General features: G+C 39.5%; 1 protein-coding gene across 1 annotated transcript in view; it reads left to right on the forward strand.

The window, feature by feature from the left end:
- Nucleotides 1-1,298: 1,298 nt before the first annotated feature.
- ADAMTS20 (ADAM metallopeptidase with thrombospondin type 1 motif 20) overlaps nucleotides 1,299-23,620 on the forward strand; it is a 100,880-nt gene continuing 78,558 nt past the window's right edge. The window contains exons 1-4 of the mRNA XM_056341449.1: nucleotides 1,299-1,762; nucleotides 2,120-2,466; nucleotides 15,695-15,857; nucleotides 19,080-19,333. Coding sequence (XP_056197424.1) covers nucleotides 1,672-1,762; nucleotides 2,120-2,466; nucleotides 15,695-15,857; nucleotides 19,080-19,333 — 855 coding nt within the window. The 5' untranslated portion in view covers nucleotides 1,299-1,671. The remainder of the gene's footprint in view (nucleotides 1,763-2,119; nucleotides 2,467-15,694; nucleotides 15,858-19,079; nucleotides 19,334-23,620) is intronic.

The following is a 23,620-nucleotide window of genomic DNA, read 5'->3' on the forward strand; positions in this document are numbered from 1 at the left end:
TGAAAGGCCATCCTTGAGGCCACTTTGCCTTTGACAGAGCGGCCACTGGCTCCTCTGGTACCCCAGTAAGAACAGAGGGAGAGGCTGGATGACCTCAGTTCCACTTGTGCACTCTGTTCCCTCCAGACATACAATAAGCTGGTTATCAGTTCTGAAGTTGTTTGTGCTATCTTGGCCACCAGTGCACCGATGAACAAATGCACTGAAGACAGTACTTGCAGACACTGTAAGCATTTCTGTTGAAACCTTTTATCTGACTAACTTTTTGTTGAAGCAGACAAGAAAAGATTGAGACAAAGCACTTAATACAGAGGAGACAAAAGGAATATTTGAAAACAAGTTGTGTGTGCGTTGCATATTTTCTGGAGAGCATTGGTGGCTGAACAGACAGATCTCACTGCCTGTACTGGCTAGACCCCGCGCCGGCTCAGAAACCCAGCTCACCGTAAGTATCTGCACTGTAGATACTTTCGTTTAGATGGATGCTGCTGAAAATGATTCACCTATCTTTGACAGTGATTAGCCATCAACGAAATGGATTCTCCAACTTGTGGGTTTTTTGGTTCGAGGCGAGATTCCTGCTCTCCCCCTCCCAAGACGTAGGTTTAATCACAGTTATAAGAAGGACCAAACAACTGAAAATTACATTTCAGCAAAACAAATTCCAGAGCTGCCTACTTTTCCTGAAAAGGAACCATTGTACTTGTACAGGGATTGCCGCGGCAGGGCCTCCTGACAACCTCTTCGCAGTGCGGCTGGTAACCCCCGGGCTCCATGTGAGGGGCGCAGGCCCCGAGTGCGGGCACAGGCGGTTTGTGAAGGCTTTGCCCAGGCACAATAATCGAAGCCCGCGGGGCCCCGGCGTTACAAGCCCGGCCTGCCAGCGCCCCGGCGTCGGCCTCTGCCGGCAGACGGGCTCCCCGCGAAGCTGCCGATGGCACCGCCCTCACGCCGCCGCCGAGGCGCAGGGTGGGGTGAGCGGTGGGTACGCGCGGGCAACACGGAGCCCGAGGGGGCGCCCCGAGCCCACGGCGCTGCCTCCGCCGTTCCCGGGGCGAGTTCGGTACCGCCGGGCTTCCCCCAGGCCCGGCTGGCTCCGAGCGGACACCGCCCCCGGGCTCTGCGGGGGCCGAGGGGCGGCAGGCGGCGGGAGCGGGCCCCGTGCCCCGGCCGAGGTCCCGGCGCGGGCGGGCGGTGCGCGAGGGGGAGGTGCCGCACGGCGGCCGCGCGCGGGGCTGCCCTGCGCCATTGGGCAGCCCCAGCCCCGGGGGCGGGCCGGCGCCCGGGGCCCGCTTTGAAGTGCGGGTCGGGGGATGGCCACCGCCTGAGGGCAGCTGGGCACCTCCTCGCCTCCCCGCCGGCGGCGGGGGCAGGGGCACGGGCTTGGGCACGGCAGGCGGCGGAGGAGGAGGAGGAAGGGCCGGGAAGGGCCGCCCTCGCCCACCCCGGTGGCGGCGAGCGAACTGGGGCAGCGGAGGCGCGGGGCTGGGAGGAGAGGGAGCGCGGGCGCGGCGCGGCTTCCCGCGGGCGCGGCCGTGTGAGGGGAGCGCGGAGCAGCGGGGGGCGCGGGGAGCATGGAGGAGCCGCGCGGTGCGGGGCCGGCCCCGGCCGCCGGCGGCTGCTGAGGCAGCGGCCCGGGGGCGCTGCGGGCACGCCCGCCGCGAGCGAGCCATGCGGGTGGCGAGGTGGCTGGCGGCTCTGCTGTGCCTCCTCTGCCCGCTCCTCATCGAGTCGCGGGGAGCCCGCTTCCACCCGGGACAAGGTAAACAGGCGGCAACAAAGGCGGCGGCCGTACCGGGGGTCCTGGCCCCGCGGCAGGCGCCGTGCCCTGTGGGGCAGCCGCCGGGGCGGCGGGCAGGGCGGCGGGAGCGTTTCCTCACGGGGGGCAGCGGGGCCGCCGTTTGGGGGGGGTGGCCCTTGGGGCGCCCCACGGCAGCCGCGCGGGACGGCGGGCGGTGGGGCCGGAGCGGCCGGAGCGGGGTGTCGCCGGGCGCGCTGGAGGCAGGCCCGCTGTCCCCGCCTGTCACCGCACCCCTGGCTAGCGCAGCGAGTGCCGGGTGCGAGCGAAGGTCGCCGCTGTGCGGTTGCTTCAGGCCGAGTTTTTTGATTTCTGTTGCAGAGACCTTAGTGAAGCAGCTCTCCTCCTATGAAATCGTCACACCTGTCCGAGTGAATGAATTTGGAGAAGTTTTCCCTCACGCGCATCACTTCAGCAGGAGGAAAAGGAGCTTGGAGGCACCACTGGAGCCCACCGCTTTCCGAACACATTACCAGCTCAGCGCGTACGGGCAGGTCTTCCAGCTCAACCTGAGTGCTGATGCGGGCTTTGTTGCCGCTCAGTACACTGTGGTGCACATAGGGGCCCCGCAGCAGCAGCCCTCCCCTGATTTGCGCCACTGTTTCTACCGTGGGCATGTCAATGCACAGGAGATGCACATGGCTGTCTTCAGCATCTGTGGTGGCTTGGTAAGCATGTTGGTTACTGCCTCCTGTCTCCATTCATATTCTTCTCACTGAAAGAAACATAGTGGGATGCCTTTGCTGCAGAGCTGAGCTGGAAATCCTCAGGCATCATTCCAAGTAGTTGGTCATGAAATGTCTTGGCATCGGCAGTGTGCAGTCATGATGATACTTTTTGGTGGGATATACAAATGCTGCTTTCAAAGGAGCCATTGCTGGCCTGCAGTAGAACTGGTTGGTGTAACTCCTGACACCAAGAATGTTATAATGGAGGAAAAAACATGCCTCAAACACAGTAAGCTATTGTTTTGATAAATTGATGCTGTTATTCAGCATCAGTTATGTGTGTGTAGCTTTATAGATACTGTGTGGTTATGAGTGAGGAATAATGGTGCTTGAGACAATGAGAGAACAACTAGTGTTGCTATCTTCATCTACTTTCAGCAATGCTGAAGAGGTGTGTCATGTTCTAATAGGTGTGTAGCCATGTTCTCTAGTCATGTTTCATTTGAAAATGAGTGGGAAGGTTCCTCCAAATTTCAATAGGAGTGTGTCTATAAAACACTTCTGAAGAATTGAATTGAGCAAACAAATCAAAACTCCATTGATATACATCTTTTACTTATCCCTTGATAGCATTGCTTATGTCTTCCAAAGTGATAATGAAGAAGTAGTATAACACCACTGTCTATTAAAACAGTTGTACTGTGTTGCTATATTTTATTGTGTCCAGAAACAAGACTGATACCTAGTGCTTTACCATTTTCTGTTTACTGTTTACTGAAATGCTGAAGACAAGTATTTCTGATATGCACACTGTAAAAATACGATTTTGTAAATATTACTGTAAATTTAAGTTGAGGTTGTTCCATGGTTTCTGCAGTCACTCAGGAAAGTAAAGATGCAAAACTTTTTCTTTTTTTTTGGGGGGGGGGCCTGGAGGAACTGAAAAAATCCAACTTTGTGTTCTAATCTCTTCTACAAGCATATAGAAAATAGAATGGAGTTGACTGGATGGGTGCAGGAAGGTGTAATGTGTGTTATAAGAAGGTGATGGAAAAGAGGATCAGAAATAGTTGGTACTTGAGAGAGACACCTCTTGTGCTTATTCTTGGATATATGCCACCTTGTCTTTGGATTGAGGTCTGTAGGCTTGGGCTTCTCCTTGGAAATTACTGGAGGAGTAAGCATTTGAAAACGGTAGTTCTGTATTTGTTAGTTTTGCCTATATATCTTGCTTTACAAACAGCTGTCACTGGTTCTTGTCTGCATTATCCAAAACCCAGTTCAAACCTGTACTAAACACCCCAATAGGCTGCACTAACTTAAAGAGGGAGTAGCAAAGAGGAGGAATCACAAATATGGTTGGTTGATCTCATGCGTTAGTAGATGCTTATATAACCATGGCATTGACAGTAGTATCATACTCTATAAAGAATAAATATGAGAAGTTTTAAAACCTTCTCTTTTCATAACTTCTGTTGTCTGTTCTAATTCTGTCCCTGCAAACCATTACTTTTGATTACTTGAAGGGATCACATGTGCTGAAAATAATTTTTCTGAAAAACATGTACCTACTGCACTCGAAAGTTGTCTCAGCTACCTATTATTTAGCATTTCTCAGGCTCTTCAGCACAAGACTCTCTTCAGTAACAAATGTCTCACTTCTCTTGTTTCTCTGTCTACTTTACTGGTACCTTACAGTTCGCATCATGTATGTGTCCACTCAGAAATCCCCAAGTGCCTTTAAACTGAGCCTTTGCCTCTTCTAGATGAGCCTCATGAACTTTCATTGCAGCTTCTGGCTGGACTTCACGTCCTCAGTTGTTGCCTGGTTGACCAGAGTGCATTACTGAGCCACCAGCAAAGAGGCCTTGCTGTCCCAGTACTCTAAGGACCTTCTCTTGCTGCTCACTTTACCTTCTGCCCAGCAGACATGGTTTTGCAGGCAGTGTAGCATACCCAACATTGTGGCTGCTTTCCCCTTACTCATGAAGCTGGTAAGGTTTTCAGAAGAGGAAGCAAAGCTGTGCCATGGCTGGTGGTACACTTTGTGTGGGACATGCCTGTAGTTCCCCAGGGGAGGGATTGTGTGGGGATGAAGAGGCGGTTATAGCTTGCTGGTTGTCTGTATCTGCGCAGAGTGCCCTCTGACCTGACTTGGAGCCTTCAGACTAATGTTCCTCCTCATCCTCATGTATACAAAGTAAATGTTCCACTCCTCATGTGACTGCCAGAGGAGACTACTTTTTACCATTGAGACAAGAATGGATGTGAAAGGAGGGAGACAGAGGCCAGGTGGAATTTTCCTCTGAGACCTTGTCCTCCCTGAGTGCATTCCCTACTCTCAGGTGGGGCTGCCTTCAAAAGTTAGTAAAAAGATGTTTTTTCTCAGGGTTCTTACAATTTCATAGCTTTTTGCATTCAACAAATGTACCTGCAAAAGTAAGCCAGTCAGTTATTGCTCTTTTATTGAACAGTACCATGCTTAACAAATACACACAGAGATTTAAGTGGGACTGCTTCTGAGGTAAGATGCTATTGTGAGTGAGATGGTAAAAACTAGAGCAGTGACTCAGTAGCCCTGTATTATGTTTGAGTAAAATACCGGGGTGTTTTGTTGTTTTGTTGTTTTTTTTTTTTTTTTTGTAGGACCCATTTTCCTCAGTGCTGAACTTGAGCTTGGTGTATGGAAATTAAAATAGAAGAGATTGCTTTGTACTATTAGGAATAATTTTATGTTCCAGCTTTGCATATATAAGGCAATTGCTGTAGACCAATGCTGTAAAAACTAGGGAGGAAAAAAGGACTTGGACTTAGATAAAAAGGTACCAGAAGTTTAACAATGTAATTTTAAAAATTGCCTGAGTAATGTGAAGATAAACCAGGTACTTGTGTTGACTTTATCCTGCAGGCATCTATTCCCAAGCTCTGCACTGCCTTCATTCACAGCTTCAGTGCTGCTTCCAAAGTTTGTTTTCTTTTTCGCTTTCTCAAGTTGAGCTTGTCCTCATCCTCAAGCTCTGCTTTCCCTTTTCACTCTCTGTTAAGCTTTTTTCTGAGTGTGCCAAGAGCATGTGCAACTGAGTATCCATGGAGCATTGCTTAATGGCTCCTGGCACCCTGTATGCAGTTTTGTTCTGTTGCATTTCAGAGCATGCCCTGAGTTCAGGGGTGCAAATGGCAAAGAGGGGTTAGAAGGTCAGCAGGGAGTCTGTAGTAATTGCAAAGAGGGAGTGTGTAATTAGGGAAGTTTGGGATGCCGTCAAAGGCAGAAGGTCATTTGGAGTGATGGCCTGGGTGCCTAGTTGAACATCTGATCACATACAGGCGTATTTCATGCATCTTTAGAGTAATTTTTGAAATTTCATACTTTATTTTCCTGAGTTCTGTATTTTATTTTTTTTTTACTTTCACTGCAATAATCAGTTGCAGCTTCCTACAGATAGGGGAAACAAGATCTTCTGAGAATGTCCTCGGATGTATGTAGACTAAATAGACCTCTCAAATGTTATCCAGACAGCAAAATCAGAGGGAGAAGAAAAATGAATCGTTTGACAGCATATGGCTTAAAGTTTATTGACAAATATGAGCAAATACCAGTGAATAAAGTGTCTTACAGAGGGAGCTATCACTATTCATAGCTAGAATGAGCCTTCAATTCTTAGCAGCTCCTTGTCTGTAGGTTTTTTTATGTTGGGGTTTTTTTTTAATATATAATCTTGAATGAATGCTATAAAAAGGTTGTTTAGTCCTTTGAGAAGCCTGGTGTTCTTTCTTGGAGATCAGGAATGTATTGACTGATGCTGAGGATAGTTAAAATCAGTTTTTGTGAGCTGGGAGAATGCCTAAGTGCCAAAGGTGTTTTATGTGGCTCTACTGTGAGAGAGGGAAAGGTAAGAAAGGAGGAAATGGACATCTGCTTGGATGTACAGCCTCTGTTGTATAGAGTAACGTCACATGCTGACTGACTGTCAAATGTTTGTAGGAAAGTACACAGGAATAAGATCTTGCATGGATTTGCTAGCTGTCAGCTTTCTGCAGTCTACTAGTGCTTTGTTCTGATGTAGCTTCTGGAGTGTAACAAGGTCTGAGTGACAAATTCCTTCCTTGAGAGTTAAAGGAAGCCCCTCAGTAACACTCCTTTACTGCACATCACAGTTACTTTTGTCTGGAGAATGGCAGGAATACATACCTAAGTGTGAAACTTCAGAATTTCCTCAGTACAAGAGGTTAGTTTTTTGTTATTTTTTAATATGGATGAGTGGATTACCTTTCTGGGAGATTTTGAAAACAATTCTGTCAGTTACTATGGATGAGTGCAGTGGTTCCTTTCAAGGAAAAGCAGGCAGTCCTGGAATTTATCTTAATGAAATGTATTTTTGAATTCTTGGGTTAAAAACCCCCAACCCAACAACAAATGTAAACAAAGAACCAAACCAAACAATTTGCTAGAAACTAGTGCTAGCATAGTATAGCTACCATCTAGTTTCTTGTGGAGATCTAGTGCAGGTAACAGACTCCAGACACTTGCTCCCCAGTTCTGTGCTTCTTAGCACTAATAACTTCAATAAGTTAAACTGCACTGGTTTTCCAATTAATACTTCGAACTCGAAGATACCCTTACCTTGGTGTAACTTAATGCTTTAATTTATGGGCTGTCACTTCAAAAAAAGTTACCTGCTAAATCTGAAAGGCAGATTAGTATTCAGCAGTATTCAGCATTCAGGTCACATTTATAAACCTATGAGCATCCATCCATGAGCCACATACTAGTTTTTATAGATTTTCATCTTAGTGTAGAGATTCCATCATATGGTGGGGAAAAAAAGTCATATTTAAATGTCAACTCAAGACAATCAATTCTTGTTTGCTCAAACTAAGTCTTTCTGCTGCTGACTGGCTGATGTGATGACTTCGGCTTAATAGTTCTGGTATACAAAGTGAGACTCCAGCCCTGAGTCTCTGCAACACAGCAGTCAAAAACTTCAGTGCTTCCATAATCATGCTGTGCATTTGTTCTATCTCTTACTAGCAGCACAAAACTGTTTCAAGTACAAGGATTGACTTTGTAAGTAAAAGATAAATGTTCTTTCTTTCTGAGTGTTGTTTTCATAGCTAAACAGAACAGACAAGGATCAGGAAGTAGACCGAACTCTACCTTCCGTATATTGAAAAGGTCTGGATAAAGATTTTTGTACTTCATAGCTTCATTTGAATTTTTCACTTTTCTTTTTGCTGCTTTCTTCTCTGATTATTTATTCTTTTGGTCTTGACTTAATTTCATTTGTTTTTTATTTCATTCACTTTAATTTGTTTTCCTATTAGTTTTTCCTTAATATGTATTCTCACAAGCAGGGCCAATTTTCAGTATTTCCACTTGTGTGACACTTGATCTAGCATTTTTCAACAAGAGTCTGTTTTAATGACTACAGTTTCCTGAAGCCTTCCTAGTCTTGCTCTGCTAGGCACGGAATGAAGGGCACACTTCTCTTGCTATCTCACTTGTTTTTAGCTTTGTTTTCCTGCATATAGACACTACATGTTTTTTTCACGTGTCTGATTGTAGAACATAACGCTTGAATTTACTTGAATATGATCCTGTATTCCAGAGTCAATTTCTGCCTGGCTGCCTTGGCAAAATCACTATTCATCACACAATTTGTTATAAAATAGTAAGACAGTTCAGGTCTCCCCTGCAGCTGTTACAAAAACCCTGAAATATCCCCAGTACATTTTCCTCAAGCTCTTTACATCTCTGCTTTTCCTGAAAGTATTTCCACAGATACTATGCTTTTACACATGGAACAGCACAGATCAGCAAATGCAGGTGGTAATTGCAGTTGCAAACTGAGAAAATACACAGGGTTGCAAATTGTGCACGTGAAGGTCTGTCACTGAAAATGTCTTATCAGAAGCAGTAGGATCTGAATGTGTGTTTACCTTCTCAGCAGCAATTCTGCATGAATTGTCCTTTAGACAGGCTGGGACGTGCCTACATAACAATTTATGTCAAGGATTCTCAGCCATCGCTGACCTGCCTTTTGCCCACATCCTATGTCTGGGAGCCTTCTTCCCTGGCTGCTGCTTGAGCGTGTTATGTTTGCCAAACTGTTCTGATGGCTGCAGCCTGCTCTTAACTGCTGCCTTTACAGGACATCGACAATCTTTTTTTTCCATCATTTTGGGTTTATGTGACAATTTAGGTTTATTTGCTGGAAAGCTGTGGGCAGCCACAGGAGGTTGGATTTACTTTTGTGTGTGTACATCTATGTATCTGTATATAAGAGTGTTCATTAAACTTCCAGGAAGTATGCAGAAGGTACTGTGCCTGAACATAAGTGACAGGGATGTCAGAGGTGGGCAGAGAACACAACATATGGCCATCTGCTGTCACTAGATAAGCTGTTACTGAAATGGTGTGCAAAACAGCTTGGTTTGGGGTTTTTTTGTCAATGTTTCCAGCCCCAGGTGGCAGTTAACAACTGTTACAGATCTTGGGAAACTTTGTACTCTTGGGGAATAGATAAGCTTTGCCCATGAGATAACGTATCTGCAATAGTCTCAGTTGTCATTCTGTTTTGGATGTACCCTCATGTAGAAAATGGCAAGACTGTGGTAGCGAAGTCAGACACTGTGAGAACAGGTTGTACCTTCTGGGTATACACATATTGACAAAAGTACTCAAAGTAACTTACTGTGTGGTTGACTATAACAGGTGAAAATCTAGCCATACCTTATGTGTACTTGTGATAAGTGCCTGATGGTGCATCTGAGGTTGAAAGGACTTTAGGGAGCTACTCATTTACAGTGAGAGAAAAAGGTAGTTCTGCATGTACTTAAAAATATCAAAGCTAGGAAGCTCTCTTTAAAGAGAGATAAGTTGCAAATGTAAATTTGCTTGACACTTACTGAGACAGACAAGATTATATGGTGGAGCTTTCTCCAAGATCAAGCATATGGATCCCCTAGGTCTGTGTTCTGTGGGAATACTTGGCTTCATGATGTTTTTAGCACATGAATAAACTACCTCCCCTAAAAACCAAGTCAAAGCCAAAAACTCTGTTCCTCCCAGAAAAAAACAACCAAACCAGAAAACCCCGTTATGTATATATATATTTTGTTTCACCAGTTGCAACAGGTATTGCAGAATAGCTGCCTTTCTATAATGAAATCGGTATGTATATATCTATGAAAAAAGCTGTTATACATAATTTTTGACTTGTCTAGCTTGTTCACTGTGAATTGTACATAAAGGTAAAAATAAATAAATCGCCTCTCTCTCTTCCTTCCACTCCAATGAATCTTCTTAATTGCCATGAACCCTGCTCTTTCCAGCTGTCTTTGAGATTGTTATTGTAACGTTCCCTCAAGTTGTCTGCTATTTAGCCAGTCTGTTGTTGTTACCAATTCTATTTAGAAACTCCTGGAATACCATTTTTACCAGTTCCAGCCAGGCTTTCTTGCCTGCAATAGACTTACAAAGCGATGTTCAGGGTACATAGTGCTGGCTTCTACACTTCCTGCAAGAATATTCTTTTTCCTATGCATTATGCCAGAGGTAAATACCATTTTTATTTTCTGGTATGTGTTTCTGAATGAAAGTAACTCAGTAGTAAGGATGCTGGATCCAGTGCTATGGTTATCAGCATGGCTAGATCAGCTGTGATCTAAACATACAAAGAGGTAACATCCCTGTATGAGTTTACATGGAATTCAAATTCCAGTCTGGAGTTACGTAATTTCATTTAACTAGTGGTTAGGTGCCTTTCCAGACCTGGAAGCTTCTGAGCATGAGTGGATACCTCATCAGTTCTGTTCAAGGTGTGATTAAGTGTGCTAAAGTTGTGATTACTATCTCCTCATGAAATCTTAACATCCCAGAATTTCTAAGGAAATGCAGTTAGATCATAGTTAACATGATTCCCCCCACCCCCAATAAGCTTTTAGGATTTTATTCTATTTCTCTCTCAGAACTTCAAATGTAATGTTGCTTTCAATCACTTCTAAAAGGGTGTTCCACCAGAAAAGTTATTCATTGTTGGATTTCTTCCCTGCTGCTTAGCTAGTGCATAATTTATTTTATTACTATTTGCTTATTTCTATTATATTGGTTCTTGTTTTAATTCATGTGTTAGCTTGCAAGCACTACTTCTTGTGTTTCTAGCTGAACTATCTTCTAGTAGAAATATTTTTTCCAGATGTTGGCTGTGTACCATGATCAGATAACCTCTAATAATCTTTTCTTCAGTGAACTAATTAAGCTATGCTGCTTAAGTCTTTCAGTAGAAAATGTTGTAACAGTGGAACAGGAAGAAGAAGGTGAAGAGCTTCTCACATGACTCGGAGCTTTGAATTAATGCGGGGCGGGGGGGGGGAGAGAATAATATGAAAGGAAGGGATTTTGTAATTTGACCATGAATGTGTTCTTACTGTAAACCACTTGCAGGTTTTTCTGTTTGAGTTAAGAAGCCATAGCATGAGGGGATGAAAAATACTAGAGCACAGGAGTGGAGCTTACCTGGGAGGGAGTCTGCCAGTTTAGAGTCATGTTTTCCAGAACTTCAGTTGTTCTTCTAGCATTTTTCTGAAACCTTTCCAATTTTGCTGTTGGACATATTAAGATTAATTCCACATTTCTGAAACCTGTTATATATCCCTTATGTTTTCCATGTGTTCTACAAACTTGCTGTTATACACAAAGATGTAATTTTGTGTATGGGCATGGTACATACTTTAATCATAACTTCTGCAATATTTATTACTACTACTCTTGGAATAGAGCAAATACACTGATTAAGACTATATAGTTTGAAGCGACTTCAAACCACCAAGACATACTGTATATAGTGAGTAGCTGTTGATCCATTGAACCTTGATTTAATATAAAGTGTCTAACTCATCCAGAGTACTCTAAATCCAAGAAATAAGTTATCTTTCTCATGTGGGTTTGCTCATAAATTTCCTCAATCTATGCATATGCATAGTCCTGCATAGCACTCCCTCTTTGGACCACTTATTTATGATGTGCAAGCGGCTGTTTTCGATTTTGTACTCCACTTCCACTGAAGAGGTCTTTTAAATGTACTTTTACCTCTTTATCTGAGAACAGAAATAGAATGTTTCAGGCAGAGTTCTTGTTATATGGTTTGAGAGGCATCTGTAGATGATAAGTAAATCCAGTTCATTTCTGATTTCATTTCCTGCAAATGCTTGGGCTCCTGTTTCAGCAACCTGCCTCTGTACATCTAAATGACTTCACTTTATTTGGTTTTACCAAAAGTATTTTTCGTTTGGATCTTCCAGCCTGTTTCCTTGTGCACCTAACTCACAGTAATAGCTCCACTTGTATCAGCAGAGTCTGTCACCGGTTTAAGTATCACTTTCATGAATGAACAACTTTAAAACAGTGTAGCTGGTCACTAAATTTTTGTAGATCTATGTGTTAGGAAAATGAGGAGATAACCATCTGTAGTTAATCAAAATCCATCTTTAGTCTTCACAGAGAATTTAAAGGATTGGAATTGGTGGCTTCAAGCTCAATGTCTGCTTGGGTTTTAAATGACAAATATACCCTTCTTAAGATAGAGTACTGTTCTTATCTCTTATCTTTTGCTCTTTCATATACAATATAATGAGTTCTTCATAACTTGTATAGGGGATGTAGGAAAAAAATTGTTGTACACTACTGGTAGGAGGTCTTCCTAATTGGTCAGTGGTAGTACTTACTTGTTTATCTATACGTTGGTGAAGAGAATTAATTGAGTAAATAATGAAAGTTTTTGTTGCATTATAGATTTTTGATCAGCTTTTTCTTCTATGCCTAAACAGTCAGTCCGGGGATACTTTGCCAGAATCAGTGGGCCAGAGAGTGAGCAAGTGAGAGGAAGCCTGGCACCATTTTTCTAAAGTAGTTAGTCCAGATATCTGGAAAGATGGGATCTCCAGTCTTAAAGACACTATTGTGCCTTCTTGTAGTAATCTTTTGATTTAAACCAAAAAGCTAAGAGTAATTCTGAGGTCATGAAACATAATATAGGATTCTTCCCTTCCAGCTGTCTGTTCTAACTTTTTGGGCTGTAAGTTTATGGTGTGTTTTGTATTTCTTGGGTATAATGGAGGAGACTTCATTCTCTTGCTTTCTAGGTACTTCCTCTAATAACTTACTGTGAAGATGAACACAGTTACTGCTACTTCTGAATATCTTTTAAAAAAGGGAGTATTACCTGCTTATTTTTCATCTCCCTAGAAGACTTTGGTGCATGTGTATTCAGCACAGGATTCTGGATTTCAGTTGAGATACACGTGTCGGTTCTGATTGAGGACTATAGAGTAATGACAGTTGAGCTACAGACATTGCAAGGCATTTTATATTGCGCATGCATTGTTAGGCTCAGCGTGGTGTGCAGGCTTTGGGGCACCATTCTGAGTTGCTTGATGGGCTGCTTTTGCAGGAAGCTTTTGCTGATAAAAAGTTGCTTTTTTGCCAGGAAAAACGGTTCTCTGTTCCAGGTGACCCTTACTGTTTGAGTTGAAAAATATTGTTCTTTGGTCGGAGGGATAAATTCTTAACTACAGAGTGGGTACGCTATATATAACTTGCATTGCTAGTTCTTAAAGAAGTGTGGAGTGCATATCTAGAGGGGCAAGGCAGGAATACCTCTTTTGGAGTATCAGCAGTCCTAGATGGACTTGGATCAGTCATGATGCCTCATGATGACTATTCCTGATCCACTAGATAATGATGTGTGCATAAATATGGTTTAGAATTCCTAGATAGGATTTTTCTTCTGGCTGCACTGGGTTGTCTGAGCATGGGGTCAGGAGTCTGAGTGGAATTTTCATAGTCATCAGACTTACTTTTAATTTTTAAAAATTTATTTTTCTAAATTATTATTTTTTAATTATAAAACATGTGTGCAATTTTAAATTTAAAATAATTTTAAATAAAGTATGAAATTTTAAATTATATTTAGTATGAAATTTTAAATTATATTTAGTATGAAATTTTAATTTTAATTTAGTATGAAATGGTAGAAAAATACAGCCTTGTTCTTGCAATTCATCTTTTCCAGTGGAAGTCTGATATTTTGGAAGATGAGTTTAGTTTAAAATGTAGCATAAACACTTCACTTCTATGTTCTATGCTTCTACTAGTTCTATGCTGCTATTCTCATAATCTGTATATTTGTTGTAACTGAAACAATTTCTTTGTTAAATCTGAAAACCTGTTAGTCAGAAAAGCCATTGAAGGAGCAGATACGGAGTATGTGCTCTAGCTGTTAGAAGGAGTAGGAGGAAAGTAAAATGTATGTGTGGAATAAAGCAGTAGCAATGAAGTTTTTGCTTAAAGTATTTTAAATGCCTCTCATCTAGAAAATGGTTTTACAGTAAGTCGGGGGAAAAGAATTAGTTAGCATTTTAGTGTTCACAAATAGTATGGGGTCATATTTATCATGCTTTGGTAATTGGGACTTCAGTAATTTATGTAGTAAACATCAACTTGAATTTTAGCATGGGCTCTCACTGCTTTGCCCTTGAGTGACAGGCTCTTTTTGTCTGTCCCTGTAGTTTTACCTAGAATGTTGCACCTACTTAGGACTAACTGACAAGCTGTGGCATATCTGTTTTCATGAGGCCCTTTCCAGGGAAGCACATAGTGTTCTCGGTATGCTCAATCTTCCATCCCTTACAAATCATGTGCCCTGTAAACACTATATGTGAGAAGGCTGAACTGAACATAGGAAGGTTCTAGCATGAAGACTACTTGCAAAGAATTTTGCAAAGAAACTGAGAGGAAAAAGTGTTTCTGTGAGTTAAATTTGAAAAGTCTTGAAAGGAAAACAGTATTTAGCTGGGTCTCTTTTCATTCTGCAATGAAGGTGATGCAGAGCATCCAAACACCATGGGTTTACAATAACTGTAACTCTGGATGATATGTGTGCTATGTATTAGGCAAGATTACAGACAGCCTGACATATGCCTGAAGCCTCACAAACTTTTGAACATAGAAAACTTGTAACTGCTTAGAAGGATTCCAAAATCAAGGGGATATGATAATTCCAGTACAATATACTGGACACTAAGGTAGTCTGCAGCAGATCGTAAAAGACTATTTGTAGGTTGCTTGAAAAAAAAAAAAAATCAGTAACATATTTTCACTTTTCTTCTTGTGTATCTTGCTCTGCCATTCTCTCTGTAACCCTGAGTTTCAATGTTGAGATGAACACTTAATCTCTTAAACCATATTATGTAGATTATCACCATTCTCTTATTGGTCAACATGCTGTTAATACAGCAAAACAGCTGAGAGGATGTACTGCACCTGCTCGCTCTAGGTACTTAATTGGTTGAAGAAGTTGCCAAAAAGTCTGAAAATAATTTGATGAAATTCTTACGTGTTTTTTCTTCCTCATAGTCTTCTGAAATAAGGTACTTAAGCCATAGGAAACAGAATTTGGTTAGAAGCACAATGAGAAAGAAGAGATTCTCTTTTAGGATTTCATAACTGAATGGATTATGGGGCAGGGGGGTGGAGGGAAGGAGCTTAATTTTTGTTCTTTTTCTTTGTATATGTGCCAGTGCTTTTGTTGACAACCAAAAGAACCTGGTTACTATTACAGAGTTACCCATGTGTGTCTGCTATGGCGGGGGGGGTAAGTGGGTGGGAAATAAAGGAGAAAAATGTATTAATGAAACCATCAACTTTGAATGCCTGGAACTCCTTTCAAAGTCTTTAAAAAAGAGTATTAGATTAATGCTGTTTCTAATCTATGGGTAGAATGCAGCGTTGGAAGAAAAATATTATATATTATATACAGGACAGAAGGCAACAAATCAGTCTAGAATTTGGACAACGCCTAAATTCTGGATTGCTTGATGGTCTCCACTCCCTTTTGCACAGTTCCAAGCTGGTCCTGCTTGGTTTTACCTAAATTGTCTTTACTTTTGTAATCTCCTTTGTTTCATTAACTCTGTATAGTGATTACCTATGATACAGTGTTCATACACAAGCTGGTCTATTATGAGTTATTCTGGTGGAACAAGTCTGAAAGAATACTTCTCTTTGCCTCACCTTCAAGCTTCCATCTCCAGCTTCCACTGAAGTTTGCGCTCATGTGAATTTACTTCCATTAATTTTGAAATATTATAATGGCTTAATATTTCAATGAAAAATTTTTTCACATCCATACCTTTAGTGGAAAACTAAATCAATTGCTTCTCTTGCTTTCAGATGGGCACCTTTAAGGCACATGATGGTGAATATTTTTTAGAACCTCTGATGAAAACGGATGGAGGTGAATACGAAGATGAGCACAACAAGCCACATCTTATATACAGGCATGAAGAACTTAAAAAAAAGTATCAGAAATCCCATAAACCTTGTGAAGTTTCAGGTATAGTCATACTTTAAATTTCAATGTAACTTTTTCAAATGTCAGATGTTTAAAAAAAAAAATATTATTTATGAAAATTAAATCTTGCTCTTATTTCCAGATTGTTCCATTAGAACCTACACATTTCCTTTTTGTAAGCTTGGCGTCCATTTCTTTATTTTGTACCAGTAGATAATTCAAATATAGGACAAAATGTATATATAAAAAATAAATACATGATATTGCAAAAGCTTCTCTATGGGTTTACTTTTACACCTACACTGTCCCATATGTAAATGTTTAAAGGGTAGATCTGCAGAAGTGCTTGTTGCTTATATTCACTAAAGATAATGAACTTACTGCATGTCTAACAGGTAATACAGGACATCTGCCTTCCTTAATAATGGAACTATCTAACATTACCCTTTAATGTAGATTTTTGTCCTTATAAATATTTCTATAATTTATTCATACTACATATTAATAATACTTAATTTAGAGTAACTTACAAGTATGCTATCAGGATAGGTGACAAGTGAATGGTTGTACTTTCACAGATTCACAGTATGTAGGTTACTGACTAAGCAAAGTAACTAAAGAGTGTGAGTGTATGAAGTGAAAGTGACTATGAAAGGCAAAGCAACCATTAATACCATGAAGCAGTGGGTAGAAAGCACTGTGCTTTAAATGAGTATGTTTTTAGTGGGGCAGAAAACTTTCAGTAGTTTCATAGCTATGCATGTATCTATGTAGTTGGAAAACAGTATGATGAGAGACACGCAGCTACCATCACAGTACAAAAACTAGACAAGAGTGGGATTAGAAAGGATTTATTTGCAACTGTAGGTGTCAACAGACTCATTCTAAACACCGAGATACTATCTGCTTTGGGATATTAATGATGTAGAAGCCTTTGAAGATCCTGCCTGAGCAATAAATTTCTTAACCTTTACTATTACACTAGTGCCATTTAAAAAATATTTTTCGTTGTGTTGGAAACATATTTTTTAAGCCTAGTGACATAAATGCTTTTATTTTGCTTTTGGTAGAAGCATACCGGCTTTATTTATTTGGCTTCAAAGAAAATACAAATGGTGGAGGTTCACAATAGGAGAAAGCAGCTTATATTTGGTTCAGCTTGGCATTTAGAAACAATCTGTCTAATTAAAATTCTGCACCTTTCATTAGATTGAAATCTGTGTTTATGCATTCTGAATGTACTTGCACTTCAGGAACGTCTAAGCAAGGCTGAGTACATAAATATACCTATCTAAAGAAAAGGAAAATAATAAAATTTCAACTTTAATTTTCTTAAGGAATATCTTTCCTGATGTTTGAAAGTATAAATTACAAAAATAATGGTATAGCTTGGATAGCTAGTGTTTTTTTAATTTTGGAAAATTCTTAAAGCATATTTTATACTTGGAAACAATATGTTGAGAATTCTGCTTTTCCGTAGATACTAAGGCCAGAAAGCAATCATTATGATCATCTTGCATTCAACAAATTCTAGTGAAAGGTTATTTCTTTAGCTCTAATTTAGGAAGCTGATGCTACCTATTCATTTATTCTCATTGCAGAATAAGGAGTTAGTACTTAAATCAAGCAAGTGTTGTTATTCCCGATTCTTTTTTTTTTTTTAATGATTAATATCTACAAAGTAGAGGTGTGTTAGTTTGTGTGGTTTGGTTTTGGTGGTTTTTTTTTTTTTTCCCTGTTGCATTTCAGAATTCTATTAATATAAGCAACCTAGTGTGAGAAAAAGGCTCCAAGCATTAAGAATTTGTCATTTTCCCCCCTTTAAATTTATTGGAGCGAGAACAAAAGATTGCTCCCCCCAAAATGACAGTAATCCCTGGCTCAGAGTTGCAGGAATATTCGTGGAGAAAACCCTTGTGTTATATTTCTGTCCTTCTAAAGAGATTTGTCTCCTTTAATGCTAGTCTTGCCTAGTTATTAAAGTCCTTCCTTCAAGGAAGAACGGAATATATCTGGCAGTACTTGTCATCATGAGAGTTTCTCTTTCTCTAATAAGTGAACCTTGACAGAGGATATGGAGAGGCATAGCATTCAGTACGTCTTTATAGTTTGAAATTGCACTGTGATAATTATTTCTAAAATTGTCTAAACTCATCTTTTCCTCATTTTGTTCTGGTTTCTTCTAAACTAAATTCATAATGAAAAATCAATTGGAAACCTTGGTACAAGCCTTAGTTAATTCAGGATAGGACATCTGCTGCATTTCCTCTGTCCATAAGTCCTGTTTCCTTAATACAGGGAAGCTCATCTGGGTTTGCCATAATATGTTTTTGATAAATGTGATACCTATTACCAATCCACTTGTTAGTTTCTGGTGTTTATAAACAAAATTAGTTTGATTTGTTCTGGTATTGAGTTTATCAATACATTGAGGTAATCTTTAAAATCCCACTTTAAATATAGATGCTTTTTCTCATTTTGCCAGTACTCTGAGGGGGCTGGTGTCTAGTTAGGTGCTTAAGTTCTGGAGAGTAGTGAGAATTCAGATGTCTTCTCAGTTAAGTAATTTTGTGGGCTGTTGCCAAGGTGACTCCCTGATCAATGCATTAATTTTATGTATTGGGCATCAGAAACCTCTGGTGGCTGGACCAGTGTAATTGGCAGTATTACAGTACTTAATTTGGAGGTATCAGGGTAGGTTCTGTATTTGCTTTAGAAAGTGATCCTACCTAATGGATATTAACAAAGCTGTCAAGGAAATCACTGAAGGCTTTTGACGTGTACTTGCTTATGAAGTAAACTCTGTATTTATATGATGTTATATAAATGAAAAAGTCAATAGGGACTTGAGTTCAAGACTCAGGCCTAATCTTTGCTATGGCTTGTTTTGACTGTTTCTATTGGTGTCAAAGGTTTGTGTGTAAAAAATGCCTATTTTGTCTAATTAACTTCATTCCCTTGCACTTAAGCTGTACTGCTTGTACTGCTTATACTGCATTCTAGGAACTGTATAATACTATCTTTTAACTATTTTTTAACAATGAATCCATATATGGTAGAACTATATAATAATGTACTAGACATCTAATTTGATGTTCCTATTACAGCTTTCCATGTTTTACATAATTTTGAAATTCTTGCACTGGTTCTCTTGGAAATAAGACCATAAATATAAGTTTGGTTTGTCTATTTTGGGCAGCCTTATGCCTGTTTCTCCTTAAATTTAGAAACTGTATTCAACAGTAAATCTTCTTTACCTTACAGAAAAAGAATTGAAGAGCACTTTACTACATCCAACCTTCAGCAGTTTAAAAGAGAGCAAGGTTTTACAGAAGTCTCTCAGTTTACAGTATGCTTTTAATAACCTATCTATAGAGGATGGTGCCAATCCACATTCCAGGAAAAAACGTTTTCTTTCCTATCCAAGATATGTAGAAGTGATGGTTACAGCAGACACCAAAATGGTTCGTCATCATGGGCAGAATTTACAGCACTATATACTAACACTGATGTCAATAGTAAGTGAACTTAGTTCATAAGTATTAGCAATTTCAGTTATTTATGTTCTGGTTTTTTCCTTCTGCAACTTCCCTGTCTTCTGATTTGACTGAATTCTGACTTAAAATGTTTATAGAATTTTTCTTTTAAAAAACCAAAACAAAACAGAAGTGGGGCCAGAACTTCAGATTATGCATCTTTTCAGTTTAATGCAGCAAGGTGTGTAGGTGAAATGCGGTGACCTATTTCTTGATCTGCTGTTGCATTAGAAGAATTCTTAAGCTTCAGTGAGTTAAACGTATAGATTAATTACAGCAGACAGAGGTTAAAAGGTATTGTGGAAAAAATGCTTGGCTGTAGTAATCCTAGTTTTTAAAGTAATTTCAAATTAATATGGGTCAGACTGAGTTGGCATCATTTAGTTGAGCACTTTCTGCGGTGAATTCTTTCTTGGACCAAAAATCACTTGTATTGATTCAGGACCTAGTACAATAAGCTCTATAAAATCAAAAGGTTTACCATGACATACGTTGAACCATTTTTTAGGCAAAGATGTGCTAAAATATTCTGCATAGTAATTATTTCCAGATTTCTGTCCTTCCACCCATTAAAGAAGCTTAATTTATATAAAACTGCATCTATCTTCGGGCTTTCAAATTAAAACATCTACATTTAGGTATCTATAGAGATACCGGCCTTAAGTAAGGGAGCTAGTCACTTGACCGGTTATAGACATCTTGTGGATGAACAAAATAGCTTTCTAGTTTCCACTGGGGTCAACTTGCTTCATAGGAGTGTCCAGTGCCATTTAACATGCCATAGCACCTCTGACTTGGCCTCAGCTGCTCCATTGCAAAGTTGTGAAAGTCTCCTCAGACCATGTGTCATACCTACCAGTTCTGTGTAGGTGTCTGATAATGTATAGCATCTCTAGTTAGGCAACTGAACAGAGTTCTGCTCACTGTAATGCCTAGATCTCCAGCTGATGGCAGTAGAGGTGCTGTTACCTATTACACAGATGTAGGCACCTAAATTTAGAAGGTGAAGTTTTCTTTAATTGGTTTATAAGAAAAATAATTAAATTTTAAGGGAGATTAGCATACTTTAATTTTATTAACTCTTCTGAATTTTTCCACTGGCAGTGATGTGAAAGTCTGAAAGTACACGCGTCTATATGTAAAAAAAGGAGTATTGAAGGGTGTTTTTTTTTCCTTTAAATTAATTTGGAGTTATTTTAGAAACAACTAATCCCAGAGATGCCTTTTTTAAATAAAGTTACTTTTTAATACAGAGCTGTACTAAGAACTAAAGTGGTCAAAGCATTATTTTAAAATAGAAGCTGTTTTTTTAACGAAACTTTACAATAAGAGGAAATGGAACATTTATTGTATAATTTTCATGAGGCACTGTTGTGATTATAGCTAATGTAATTCCTGGTGTGTTTTGGGTTTTTTTAAGAACAAATATTTTTCCTGCATGTGGAGATGTTAGACATTCAACCACTATTCCTTACAGTGCAATGTTTCCTGTGTCTTTTCACTTTACATAACTGGACTTCTAGGTAAATAGGATATGCATTGTATAATTTAGTGTTAATATTTTTAACTGTTTCTAAGATCTAGCATTTAACATATAGATGTATGAGTGAAAGAATACTAGTTCTTAGCTAAAAAGCTTGTGGCTTCATTCCTGCGCTTGCCTATCTATAGCATAAGACCATAAAACTAAGGCTTAGGGCAGTTATTGCTGGCTTGGAGGTAATGATACACAATAAAACACTAGATCTTTAATGTGGATTTGATATCTTTGAATACCACAGTTGTTAATGCGTATAAGAGCTGCAAAAAGGTATCAGCTGTTAGACATGTACATCTGTTAATTCTGAAAGTAATGTTGAAACAAGTTTAAGATGTTATTTCTAGAAATGTTTAGCTTTTATAAATGCAGATTATATTTTAAAATATAAAATCAGATCTTAATACTGAAAAAAATCTTTCAGAACAGTTAACTTTGTGTCCCCCCCTCCCCCCAATACATATCCCAGCTCATACCCCTTCTCCTTGAAGCATTTCAGCAGTGTTGTAGAATCACAGAAAAAGTAAAGTTGTAAAGGACTTTTGAAGTCATGTGGTCCATACAGCATTGTCAAACAAATCCAGTAATGCATATGAAGATACAGTCTTCAGTCTCTTCCTTTCTCTTCCTTCTCATTCCCCATAATAGTTATTTTTTCAGTAAGCTATTAATAAATGTGAAAAATAAGAAAACAAATAACTATACTCTTTGCTTTGTAATCTGTATTAGAATTTGTCAGTATGCAGGTGGGTGATTTCTTGATCCACAGCCTGTTAGTGTTTAAAATAGAAGCATTGTTAGTCTTGTTTCATTACCCATAAAGGCAAGAAATGAAACTATTAAATTTTATCTTTTCTGCCATTATACAGATAGCTTTGATTATTAAATTTAACTGGTAGTTGTGTCTGGTCAAGCAACTTCTCCCTTTTATGGGAAATTGTCAGGATTCTGGCATTTTAAAAGACCCAAGTATTATACTCTACTCTTTTATAATCATTCTGAAACTTTTAAGGATATTCAGTTTTGGCTTGGATTTTAAAGAAACCTAAAAAGTTTAAGCATAAAAATACCATTGAAGTTTAATGAACTTAGACATCTAGCTCCCAGAAGAACCTTTGAAATCCTGGCCCATTTTTCTTTTTTTTTTTTTTTTTTAGAATCAACAAAGCCACTAGAGTAAACTTGCTGCTATAGGATACTGTTTTATGAGTGGAAAATAAGAGCTGAAATATACTGCTCAATATTTTTAGGGGTTTAAGTGTCTTGTCACTCATCCAATTCAACCCAAAAAGGCTTAACTCTCAGCATGCGAGTAATCCCATAGAACTGGAACTGGAATGTGTTTTCTCATTTCTTTAAAATTGCATAAATGTTGGCAAGACAAGTATTTACAGTATTTACATGTCTTGGAAATAAATGGAGTTCTGATTGAAATATGTATTGAAAGTCCTAAGGCAAAGGTATTCCTTGCGCTTTTATTGTATTGAAATACAAAAGTTTTGATAGAGTAGCATTATTTAATATGAAATTATAAATTAAATTTGTGATAGTTTAACTCACAACGTTCTTTCTTGTTCCTCCAAGTGCTGCATCAGCAGAACAGGCAGTATGTGCTGCCTTAATAGTTTTAGTAGCTGGAGGACTCTTTTAAGCATATTATGTTCTGACAGTTTGAAGTCCCTAACACAAAGGTTTGATTTTAGCAAGTGAATAACACATTAAGACACTGGAGTTTACTGTAACGGCACAAAACCCTCATCAAATCTGGGTCCATAATGCATTTTGAAGTGCTCTCCTCTTTTTCTGAATTTGGTACCTGACAATTACTGACATATTTTTAAGAAATGTTCTGTTTATATAGTTTGGGAATAAAAACTTTCTTGGTCTGTTCTTAGTCTGCTTGCAGAAAGACCTTTGTAATCTTGCCGTTCTGAAAACGTGACATGTAAAACCACCTGTGGTAGGGCTATGTTAGCCAGTTCAGATCGTGAACTTGGCTGACTGCCTAGTCATGTGAGTGCTAGAGTTGGAGCATGGGAGGGGAGCAGCCATGCATTCAATGAGAGGATGAAGGCGGCATCAATTTAGATTGCTTAATTTGCAGTGAGAATCGTAAAATAGCATTATGTGACTGTAAAATAGTACCATTATAACATGATATTAAGAGCTGGTATTTTTAATTTTCATCAAGACAGGTTCCTAACTTGGACTGTGCATAAAGAACAAAACCGTGGACAAAGCCATTTATGTAGACTTTCAAATATGTGCAAATCAAACTGCCATTGAAGTATCTTGAAATAGTTACTGTTGTTCTAGTAATATTTTGTGGCTATGGTAACTTACTGAGATGTAAATTGTAAAGCAGCGAGTAATAGGTCTTAACAGTAAAAAAAATTCTAGTTGTAGTCTTGGTTATACTTTTTTGTTGTTGTTGCCATTCTGACAGCTAATAATCAGCACTGATGGTGAAATATTTACTATGTGGAAAGATCCCCTGTACCAGTGTGCTGTCCCTATCATAAAAAAACAGCTGAATGATTTTGTCATAATGCATATGGAATTAACTTAAAGAATATTTTCATACTTTCTTTGCAGTTCATACCATAAAGTGGTTAACAGTTTACCTTTCCATAATACTCTGGAAAAACATAGATGCATACTAGCATTTAAGAATATTTGACATTACTGATTCTGCCATATAGTCATCATTTAAAAATAGGCAGTAGACTTGA

Source organism: Falco biarmicus, chromosome 5 (assembly GCF_023638135.1).
Source record: "Falco biarmicus isolate bFalBia1 chromosome 5, bFalBia1.pri, whole genome shotgun sequence".
NCBI lineage: Eukaryota > Metazoa > Chordata > Aves > Falconiformes > Falconidae > Falco > Falco biarmicus.